Source organism: Neolamprologus brichardi, chromosome 22, assembly GCF_056152115.1.
Source record: "Neolamprologus brichardi isolate AB-2024 chromosome 22, ASM5615211v1, whole genome shotgun sequence".
In the NCBI taxonomy this organism is placed as follows: Eukaryota; Metazoa; Chordata; class Actinopteri; order Cichliformes; family Cichlidae; genus Neolamprologus; species Neolamprologus brichardi.
The window spans coordinates 16154663-16167008 of record NC_142124.1 but is presented as its reverse complement, the minus strand read 5'-3'; the positions used below and the strand labels follow the sequence as shown (position 1 = coordinate 16167008).

Here is a 12346-nt window from a genome sequence, read left to right as displayed (position 1 = left end):
TGCAAAATTACAGCGAGGGCTGTTACATTACAGAAGAGCGGCTTTTACCTAAATGCACCCAAGTCTGTGTTGACTCATAATCCATGCACGACTCATTAACGCTGCACAGAAAACAGAGTGAGATCAAAATAATGGTTGTGCATGAGCTTTTCTCTTATCTTTACCTTCCCCTACATGACTCCCGCCTGCTGGAATCTCAGCCATGGGGCGAGATGACAGCTGAAATCGTGCGAGGGCTAACGTACAAGCTGCCACAAGCAGGCCAAAGCAAGACTGGAAAGTCAGGGGCCACGAGCCACCACATACTTTTCGTGTGTGTTTGTGTGTGTGTCCAACTGTGAGGTGAAAGGTGTATCCTGCATTCCAGGCGTTTTTTCGCAGGAGCAGCAGCTTGTCTGGACTTGGCTGGGATTTTGTGTCTGAGTCTACCTGTTTGAGTTGAGAAGCACACAGCTGAGAAGGAGACAGGGGTGTGGGTATGTGTGCATGTAGGAGGGGGGATGTTGACATTCAGATGGAGGTTAGATCAAGAAGAGGTGGAGGGAGGGGTGGATGAATGACACGAGGGGTTGCAAACACATGCTTGAACATGAATGAAGTCAAACATAGAGGATAAGGTTGACTGCAGCATGGGTACTCGAATAATATTAGCTTTGGTGTCAGAATTAATACTGATGACATCCATTAAGCTTCTTCTGGTTATCCAGTTCAAGGTTTGGAGGGGATCATAGGCCTAAAGGGTACACACTGGACACGGTGCCACCCAAAATTGAACAAGCAGTTAAGAAAATGGATGGATTGACTTTGTCAGTGTAACGAGCCGATGTTGGCTCAATGCATATTTATTATTGGTATGAACTATCCAAAATGTGATGACATGATTATCAGGTGTTGTGTTTTGTTTTGTCTTTTTGCAAATCCTACAACAGAAAAGTTGGGGTTCATGGGGCTGGAGCCTATCCCAGGTGTCTCTGTGCTGCTGATGCAGTGGGTGTCATTGATGCCAGCTCTGGCCTCCCTGTGTCTGCACGCGTGGGTTTTCCTCATACAATCCACTGAGAGACTTCTCTGGTTAACTGGTGATTCTAATTTGAAGTGTTGTGTGATAGACTCTCAACCTCTGCAGCTTGCCCAATGACATTCAAACTACTACTTTAAGTTGCTCCCATATTCACCAAGGGTCACTAGAGCAGTTAAGTCTGCATTTTTGATTTGGCAGGTTTTTGCACCAGACACCTCGCAGGACCAAATCGGGGCATTTTCACTCATTAGGTGAATGTGTGACTGTGCAAACCACTACACTGCAAAACCACAACAGAAAAGGATCCTTGAGGTAATTTAGAAACCACAATTTCTCCAGCATTGCACCTCTGATGGTGTGCAGCACATGCAGGCAGTCCAACCACTCTTAAGCCCAATTTTTCTTAGTAATGAAACAAAGCGTTGCAGTGGTACTGACACAGTGCCTTTTTACTCAATTTGAGCACGCAAAGTGCTTCCTGCTACAAGTCACATTCACCCAATCACCCAAACATTCATACACCACTTTTCTCTTTGCGAGAGCACTTCTGGTAACATTCACTCCTTGATGGATGCTTTAGGGGAAATTTGGGACTTTTGCCCAAAAGATACTTCAGTGTATTAATGGTCTCTACTGGTCTCTGGTTTAATCTTTCAGTATTTCTTTGTGTGTGTCCGTGTGTGTGTGTGTGTGCCATAGTCTCCAACCTATTTACTTGCCCTCTTTCTACCCTTTAATTAGTCTGTCAGAGCACTTTAAACTAACCGTGTGCAACGTACAAACCTCAGTTTCACATCGTCAGATTTTGGTAAATTCCAGGAGCGTAAAAAAGATCTGCTTTGTCTGATAAACTACAAATTCCTTTAAATTTGTGCTAAAGCTGCCTTCCAGTGCTGCTGACTCCGTTCACCAACGGTCACAGTTGAAATATCAGAGAGCTGCTGCTGGTGAGCTGTCACCACCTTCACAATCAGCCTCTGTTTGACCAGCTTATGTCTGCCTGACCCAAGACCTCACCTCTCCTTCAGCTGCACTCTGTGCGAGGATGTAGGCGTGTGTGACTGCGCGGAGGTAAGAAATTAACTTCCCTCTCCCTGAAGGCATGATTTGCCCTTGTGATGTGATTTCTCAGAATCAGTTTTAATGAAACAATGAACAGAAACACTCGTTTCCTCGGACTGGGTTGATATCGGCGGTTTAATCTTTAATCGGGTTGATGTCTCTTTCTTCTTTTCTTCTTTCTTTTCTTGCCGTGAAATAACCTTTCGAGCGCTTCCCGTGTTGTTTACATCAATAAAGCCGGGCTGCTGAAGGAGCAGTGAAAGTTGTCGGCTAGTGGATTTGTTGTGACTGTGTCACCGCTTGTGTACAGCCTGACTGGTCTGGCAACATTGTGGCATGTCACAGTGACGCGAGCCGTGGTGTGGACTGCGGCTAAACCTGTTGGTTCGGAAAAAAAGGGAAAGCGTGAAAGGGGGAGCAGGGAGAGGAAGTGGCTAATGGGGAAGATGAAATCCAACTTCCTCTACACTAAACAGCCTCCAGAGGAGAAAAGGAGGCCTTGTTCACCTCTGACAGGGGACGTTTCTCCCTCTGTGTGAGGTTTTGCTGCCAGCCTCTTTTTATTTTTCTTCTTAATTCTGCTTAACCTCGTATAAAGTGTACAAACAACCAAAAAAAAAGTAAACATTTGACAGCAACATAGCAAAAAAGTAATTTACAACATGATCTGAGTGTGAGGAAGGAAAGCCCTCATGGTGGGAGGAGAAGACCCAAATGGAGGAGAAAAAAAAACACATCTCTTGCTGTCTGTGGCAAACCCTGCTTATTCATACTCACAATGGACAGCCAGATAATATTCTCCTCCACTGTTGAAGCTGACACCTGGAAGATTTGCTTTCACACAGCCCCTAAGGCTGGAGAACCCCACCCCAAACCTAAGCTAGCAAGTCCCTGCACAACATCCTCCAGGGTGGGGGAATCTGAGCAATGTGTGGCTTTTGTCAACCCCCCCTACACACGCTTTTCTTTCTTTTACTGTCTGCCCCCCTTCTCAAAGCATAATCACATCCTTCTCTCTTGAGAGATATTTCCCTCTTTTCACAAAAGACTGAAAAGATTATCTCTCTTTTCTTGGTATGGGGAGGTGTAGGGGGTGCGCAACAGGCCTGCTGGAGGCTTTTCTCACAATGATAATATTTCTCTCAAGAAATTCACGACACCTGTTGAGATGATCTCCGACAGGAATATGGACCATAGTGCCTGATAGTGGATAAAAATAGATCCTCCTCTCTCTCTCCTACCCAAACACAGTGGCTGGATTACTCTAATGTGATGAAATGAACAAAAACACACAAACAGCAAGTTTTTTCCTGTTTTCTTCACACTCTTTTTTATAATTTGGTGTTATCGAGACAGCTTGTCTGTGTATCCATCGTGTGATGACTGCAGCTGCAGAACATTTACATATTAGCTGAATTTAGTCAAATAACGAGTGGCGGTGAACAGCTTCACTGTGACCAGTGTCAACGACAGAAGAGATAAACATCTAATGCAGCACAGTGAACCACATGATGGTGCGTACAGGCCGTGCTGCTGCAGTGTTTGCATAGCACTGCGTGGTTAAAATATGTATAATAAATGTAAAAGTGCAGCAAACCTTTGAGGTGAGATTGTTACGATGATACGTCAGGATGTTAAATTTTACTCCTGGTATCATGTGCGTTTCAGTGTTAGTGGACGCTGGTGGCACACTAACAAATTCCCCCACACATCATACCAGTGTTCACTGTGGAGCACGGCCGGTTCCTCCTCCAAAGAGGCCCCCTAGTGTTTTTCTGAGGAAGCTCATTTCTTTTACTGTGGAGATTTTTGGACTCTTTCTGTACCAACTGTTTGCTTGTGTAGCAAGCAAGCAAACATCCACCTGTAATCCCAGTGAAAGACACAGAGAAGAGACAACACCAGTGATGAAACACTTCATAATAATTACAGCAGAATGAAAATATCACAGCTTATCCCTTTATTCTAGTGTAAGTATTTGTAGGTAAATATTTTGTTATTTCAAATAAAGTGCGTTGAAATTCCATTTAATTACATGTGAATTACACCCTTAGTAATGGACCTTATTATGAAGTGTTACCTGACCTGACATATATAAAATAGCACCATCAGCACCACCAGCTGAAAACCTGGCATATCTCTGCATGGCGTGGAGTGTGGCCTCAAAAAATTTGAGGAACCCGGATAAGTGGAGGACAAAGAAGAAGTGGCAGACCTAAAAAATCTACAGGAGATGAGCAGTATCTGAAAGTCGTGTTCTTAAGAAACCGTAAGAAATGTTTGATTGAAATCATTGTGATGGATGAGAGTCCTTCAAGAAGCTGGAGAACTATTCCTCAAGAAATTGCAAGAAATTTTGGCTAAGAGAGTTCAGGCAGTGTTGAAGGACAAAGATGTTCATACTTTGGTATGAACATCATTGTCCTTCTGCCTTTTATCTTGTATTTCCATATGTGTTTACATATGTTTCAATAAATTGCTGCACCTGCTTCCCATTTTCATAACTCAAGATACAGAAATGAGGGGTGGCTCGAGACTTTACTGTGCACACAGCTTAAGGGAAAACTTTACAGGGAAAACTTTTCAAGGTTGATGATTTAGAGTTGAAAATGCAGAAGTTGATAATTATTCTTCATTTGCTCACAACAAATTAAATATTGTAAATAAAGATTTTCTATTTGAATATTTCATTCATCAAGATTTTATTCTTTTTGAGCAGTGTATACAATAGTAAGATTACCATGTGTCAGTACAGAGGAATAATGTCCAATTTTGACTAATGTCCAATTTTAATTAATGGTAATAAAATAAGTCCAATTATGTGAAACGATTACTTTTACATTTTCACAAAGTGAAATATCTTGTGATATTAGCTGATTTAAAAGAAACAACACAACGCAATTGACATAATTGGTTAGGAAGTATGTTTTTCTGGTAATAAGCGTCTTTCTTTCTTTTTTCTTTTGTTAATTCTTGAGCACATTCCTTATTTCATTGGAGTTCTTCTGAAAAACTGGAAATAAATGTGGAAAAACTTCAAACATGGAGATTTACATATGATTAATAGATATAATAAATGAATGAAGATGAAAACCCAAGCGTAATATTTGCACTCTTGTGCTCTAAAGAGCAGTACTATTGATACAAAACTGGGTACACAATGAATTTTAACTCAAGGCTCATCATATTATGTTTAAATCAAAAAGCTTGACTTGATTTCTCAGTCAGTGTGGGTGTGGAATCCTGTACATGAAACTACAGTGACTGATCTAAACACTTGTACCTCTGTAATTCAGACACTAGGGGGCGACAGTGGCAACATTCTGTGTTTTCAGCACGTCGATTTGAACAACGGTGCATTCAGGGATCCCTTCTATATTTGTACATATCAGCCCACCTTTTACTTAGATTTGGTTAATCTCGTATGCTGTTCCTTTACTTTCTGCATCTCAGAAAAAGAATTTTGGCTGACCACGAAGAGGACTTTATGGTATATTAAAAGTCCTCTTCGTTTGTTCATGATAGTTAATGAACAAACGAACACAGGTGCACTTCTGATATCTTTAATGACTGATTATTACCTTATCCTGCAATTCGCAATGCAGTTTTATATACGATGAGAAAATGTTTTATCTTGTATGTTGTTTTATAATTTTTGTCCAAATACAATCTCTTAAGCAAACATTTTAGTCGCTAAAATCAGTGAAAGTATATAATTACCGAATCTTTTCATGGTCAATGAACGGAGCGTGACGTTCACCTGTCAGTGTGAACTGTGCAGCTGTCACATTTGAGTGTGCAGGCACCTAGCAAACGACACGTACTCCCATTTTTAAAAGGTAAGGGCTCTTATCTCTGTAAACATTTATTCGCTATAATATAAGAGTATATAGCTTGTCCGTAAGAATGCTACTCCCGGCGAGCAGTGAAATCTCCATATGGTTAAACCGGCGAAGCTAACACGAATAGCACGTACAGTGTAAACGCTACCAACTGTCAGCTAGCAGCTGGATTAGTGAAGACAAAGTGGCGTTAACATGAGAGGACGATTGCAAATTATGTTGTAAAACAGAGGAGAGCAGCAGACAAACGACGAAACCTCAAAAAACAGTAAGAGCTGAGTAAATATATCACCGACATTAGCCATTTTAATGACTAACTAACAGGAACCAATGGAGCTACTTAGTTTTTAAAGAGCAGCTTGTTTAAAAAAAATGGCGTTAGCGTGGTTTTACAACACTTCACAACATTGCTGACCAACAGAGGGCTATTTATGGAAGCGTCTAGTGAGCAAGGCCGCATTACCAAGTCCCTGGACCCCCACAGTGCTGTCTGTCAGTCACAGTGGGGGGTTATTTGATTAACGTGCCCCCTAAAAGCAATCTAAATGATAAAATCTGTTGCTTTTTTTGTGGCCCAGCATTGAGTTGTTGTTCAGCAGAACCTTATTTTTGGTCTATGGGTTAAAGGTACCACACACACAGTGACTGTTTGTCCTGTAGTTATGAGCCTCGACAGACATCTTGGTTACATAACCAAACCTTTACTGGTATCCACCCAAACTTTTATCAAGCAAGTTTCTCACTCACTGACAATATGATCTGCAGAGAACAGGCTAAACTAGTCAATTAAAGCTAAGATCAACATGTAAAAGCCTGTAAGAGCATGAGAAAACTTGTTCCTTTGGTTGTAAAGCTTGTAAAAATGCCAAAATGCAATTACCTTGTAGCATAAAGCTGACAAACCTGGTTCTGGTCCCCCCAAAAGGGGGAAAGTTACTTTCTCTTTGAAATGAGAAAATCACAATGGTAAGTGTTTATAATGTTTAGTGCACTAATACTGTCAAACTTATTTTACATTGTGGGCCACATAAAGCTCGTGTTGATCTTAAGTGGGCCGAAGCAGTGAAATCAGTGTTTCTGTCAGCATAAAGAAGTTTAACTACTTACTATCTATAGTAGACCGTAAAAAAAAAAAAAAACATGTTTTTTTTTTTTTTTTGTCATGTGATTGTTTATCTATAACTTAATTTGGTGTAATATGACCATTAGGGTGATGTTTATCAGTGAAGGTAATGCTGTAAAACTGAAACTTAAAATACAGTTAAAAGTCCAAAATTTATGCCATACTTCACATTTTTCAAAGCCATTCAGTGGGCTCGTTTGAGTCTGTGCCAGGCCTCTTTTGACCCCCAGGCCTTATGTTTGACACTGCTGCATTAAACCCTAAACTGCATTTAACAAAGTCCTTGCACTGTCCTTGATTGATCACTGTTTTCTCATTGTTTATGAGCAAACATGGTATTATTAAGCTGCTCCTTACACACAAAAATAACCGTAATTAGTTGTTTACTTACCGATTGCTCATGCATAAGTATTCTGTCCTTACATCTTCCTCTCTCTGCATTCCCAGCATGGCACGAGGGCATCAAAAGATTCAGTCCCAGCAGAAAAACGCCAAGAAGCAGGCGGAGATGAAGAAGGCCAAAGGTCACGATCAAAAGACGGCGGCCAAGGCAGCGCTCGTATTCACCTGCGCTGTGTGCAGAGTAAGTATGACCCCTCAGAACTCCCAAATGAGGGCGGGAGTCAAATTTGAAACCAAATGCAGTGCCTTTTCCTCCAAATCCTCCTTTCCTTTAACAACTGTCATCTCTTCTCACAGTCTCAGATGCCGGACCCCAAAACCTTCAAGCAGCACTTTGAGAGCAAACACCCAAAATCCCCTCTGCCCCCCGAGTTAGAGGGAGTGGAGGCGTAGGTGGTCGTCGACATGGATACTAAACTCTTCAACCCTGTGCCGGCTCTGCTCTCGTCTCAGTCTGACAGCAACGGATGATTTCACGTGACCAACATGAAGCACTTGTCTATTAATTCTTTAACAGGCCGGGTCGAGTCCAGTGTGCTCGTCTTCAAATACATGTCACAGCAGACCTGTACGACCTGTGAACGATGAAAAGTTGTAAAAGGAGATAGCTTCTTATTCAGCTTCCCTGAACAAACTGGCGTATCGGAGTCTTTCTTGCTGCCCACTCTTGTCTCTTTACGCTTTAGCTTTGGTGGATTGATTGAACCTTTACGCGCTCGAGGTAAACGCACAGTGTTTGCTGAAGTTACAGCGGTGACAAAACTGACCTCATCTTCTTAATTAGTGCTTTGAGCGCTGAATGGAAACGGGGACTGTGAATCTTTATCCATAAGTGCTCAGAGCGTAAATCGTCCTCAGTCGTGTCTGCCTGGTTATTACTGCATATTCTCATTTTAATTCATCGTAATTTCGTAATTGTTTCAGTAAGAAAAAGTGACATTTTGATAGCCATTTCCAAGCTGCTGGATGAATTGTAAACCAATGAATGTACGCTCCAATGATGAATTGTTAAGTCATTTTATTAAAGGTTCACTTTGTTGTAGCTCTGCTTTGTGTGATAATGTTTTCTGGCAAGGATGAATTTCACTGATACATTATATGTTTAAGCAGGTAATGTTATCACAAACAGTCCCTGTGTTCCTTCACTCTGCTTGTGTGTCGGTTGTTTAATTTTGTGCCGAGTAATTTATTGTCTTCCTTCCAAAGTGACAGCACTTCTCTGCTTCTCTTTTTTACTTTCTCCTGCCCTCTAAACCTGACTGTTTCTTTTCTTATTACTCAGCAAGGCTGCATGTGCGAACCTGTTTGCCCTTCGGGATTAATGGTCTTTGACTCAGAATCTGGGCAGAACAAAGTCTGTGCGATGTCCGATTGTGAGACTAGCTTGGGCAATTACCGTGGATTCACAGCGAGCGAGTGGGTGTCTAGCTCTACTCTTTCCAGGCACCGCCTTTTCTTAAACCAAACTGAGTATTTCCAATAGTGTAATGGGATTATCTACTGTTTTGGGCTATAAGTGAGGAAAGGACAACCTTGAACAAGTCCTGGCGTGAGTCTATCAACAATGCCTCAATTCCATTTGTGAAAACGGCTTTACAGTGGATCTCTGGAGATCATTTCCAGTGCCATGTTTTTATTTTTTGCACTCTGCTAGATGCAGTTCAAATTCTTTCTTATGCACCTTATATTGAGCCTCTGTACAGCTCAGTGCATCCTGTGTAAAACAAGCTCTGTGAGCTCCTTCAACTTTAATCTGACTTTCTCTGCTTTGCTGCTTCTCATGTCTTAGTCATGTAGACATGGTTAAGATAACTTGCTGAAGTTCAAACTGAGCATCAGAATGGGGAAAAAATGTGATTTAACCGGTTTATGGTGATTGGTATTAGACGGGCTACTCTTGAGTATTTCAGAAACTGCTGATCTACTGGGATTTTCCCACATTTCCTCTTTTTGACAGATGGCTATGTCCAGTGAAATTTCTCTGTGTGAAATCAGCTTTTTGATGTCACAGTTCAGAGGAGAATGGCCAGACTGCTTCAAGCTAATAGGAAGGCAACAGCAACTCAAGTAACCATTCACTATAATAAAGATATGCAAAAGAGCATCTCTGAATGCAAACATTGAGCATAAAAGCAGATGAGCTACAGCAGCAGAATACCACACAGGGTGCTGCTCCTGTCAGGTAGGAACAGGAAACTGAGGCTACAATTCACACAAGCTCACCAAAACTGAAAGAAGACTGGGCAATCGTTCGGTCTCAAATTCTTTTGTGACATTAGGATGGTAGAATCAGAACTTGGTGTCAATAATGTGAAGGTATAGACCGATCATGCTTTGTATCAATAGTTCAGGCTGCACATGGTTTAAACCCCACAGCCTACCTGAGTATTATGGCTAACCATGGCCATCCCTTTATAACCAGTGTACCCATCTGATACGTGTTTATATCATATCACAAAGCTCAAATAATGTCAAACTTTTTTGTTGAACATCACAATAAGATCAGTGTACTCAAATGGCTTCCATAGTCACCAGATTTCAAACCAATAGAGCATCGTTGGGATGCTCTATTGACAAATCTGCAGTAACTGTGATGCTATCGTGTCAGCATTGACATTAATCCTGTGATAATTCTGTGATACCTCTTTAATCATTAGGTGTACCTAATAAAATAGCCAGTGAGTTTACAGTGATCACTGATCACGTCATTTTCTCTGTGCTGTTAGTTACATAGTAACTGTCGAGCAAAACGGATGAAAACAGGCTGGATAAATAAATACTGGTAGTTACACAGTTATTACATTTTTAGTCTTGTGACTGTAAGGCTGTCTTTTTTACTTCAGTTCATTGCATGACAGCATACAGTGCTTGGATAATGATCACTGGTTTTACACTCCTTTTTGTGAGGCAGTGTGGGACGCTTTGGGTGTGCTGCATAGGCTGAGTGAGTAATACCGGACACACCCCGGGAGTAGAAAAAAATGTGTGAAGCCTGAGTTTTTGGCTTACGGCTTACTCACATGTAGGCTGGCCCGGTTTATTATAAGCATCCACCACTTTAATAGTATTTACTGTGTGACAGAAAATGAGGAAAATCATAAAACTTTTATGTAAATAAATGTCATTTATGTGTCATCAGCTCTCACCCACCAAGAACTGAATGTATCTGGATACAGAGCTTGAAATGTAGGGATGGCAGGATGACTCACAGAGAGTAACTGGCAGCTGACATAAACATCATCCCAGGAGGTTCTGACATTTTTAACTGAATAAATTAATCTCCTCTCCCAGCTACACAGAGCTTTACTCACCGGTTTAAACACAAATATGTACAGGAAGTGACAGAATCGGTACCAAATGTCAAAAACAAGTTCAAATTGTGCATCTGTTACCTTGGATCAGCTGAAATGCTCAATGTGCAGCAGTTAACAATCAAAAACCTCTAAACCATTATGCAACTCAGTCTGCATAAAGAGGTCTTTAACATGTCCAGTAATGACAAACGCTTCACTTCAGCTGAAACACAATAACTGCAAGAATATAGTGTGTAAGCCAACCATGCAGACATGGCTACAACCACACCATTGCACTTCATGTGTGAAGTCACTCAAACCATAAAGACCACACCATCTGTCTTCTTTGTCATAATTAAATCATTTAGGGGGAAATGTGGCTTGACTTCCTTTAATTCGGACTACTCAGAAGTAACAAACACACACACACACACACACACCACGGTCAGTGACACGCTGCCTGTTGTTTTAGTTGTTTGAGCAGCTCGGCCAAATGACTCACAACCCACATTGTTCCCCAGCCTCCTCACACATAATCCACATCCTGCCTTCCCATCTGTAAACTTGTGAATCAAAAACACAACACATGTTCATTCATATAAACACATACACATATCTAAGATTTTTTTTTCTACAGCCTGTCTTTGATCTCAACATGCAAGAGTCACAGGAAAAGAAATGAGAGCACTCGTACAAACTCGTTACAACTTAATTAGGTTAAGAATTTCCCTGTGGCTATAGATCATCTATTTTCAGCTCTCATCGCACTAGTGAGAAAGAAACACTGAAGCACCAGCTCAACTCCAGTGTCTGGGCATCGTGGCACCTGCTGTGTTGTTTCGGTGTTTCTGTGGAACAATATTTTGGAGAGCACCGCTTTCATTTAGTTTATGTGTGGTGTAATAATAGCTAGTGATCAACATGTCCAGCAGGAGTTTGGGAATATTTATTTGTATTTGTCAAACACTGCTTATCTACCTTACTCTAGTTCTGCTTGGCCACTGATTAGCACACCTCCAATTCTAAAACTTCTGTGCATGATTTATGTCTCTAAGAAAGTACTGCAGCGTCTGATTGGTGTCTTTGTCCATCCCCAACCCTGATAACAGACTTGCTCGGATCGCTGCTACTTTCAACCAGTTTTACAAGGTCAGGGGAAGTGATCCATCACAATAGACCTAAATCTGAAATTTGTAAAACTAGAATATCTAGAAAAACATGACAGATATCTGGACTACTGAATGGGTCAAGGCATTTGAATGAAGAAGCCTTTCTACTGAGAAGAGCCACAGTACCTCAGTATTTATATAGGCATTAGATAAAACAGTTCCAGTATACATAATATTAGCCTGACACCAACATTATTTTGCATAATTTCCTCATGTTATCAGTTCCTCTCTATACATGTTAGACCACTCCTTGTAGAAAGCTCTGATGGGTATAGTTTTACATGATAAAGGTGTACAAAGACACCGCTATTTGCAGCTTTTTCTGGATTAAAAACAATTAAATTCCATTTTGCGATTTTAGTGTTTTTTCTAAAAGTAATGCCATATAATGAGAGCACACGTTATCATAATAGTTTTTATCACGTTTTCAGTCT

The 12346-nt window shown here is 41.0% G+C and overlaps 1 protein-coding gene across 1 annotated transcript; it reads left to right on the top strand.

Annotated features, from left to right (window-relative positions):
* The first annotated feature begins 5830 nt into the window (after positions 1 to 5830).
* On the top strand, positions 5831 to 8492 carry znf706 (zinc finger protein 706). Its single transcript, XM_006787895.2, has 3 exons — positions 5831 to 5922; positions 7496 to 7631; positions 7748 to 8492. Exons 2-3 carry the CDS (start codon positions 7497 to 7499, stop codon positions 7841 to 7843), a joined length of 231 nt encoding a protein of 76 aa, XP_006787958.1. The 5' UTR covers positions 5831 to 5922; position 7496; the 3' UTR covers positions 7844 to 8492.
* The last annotated feature ends 3854 nt before the right edge of the window (positions 8493 to 12346 follow it).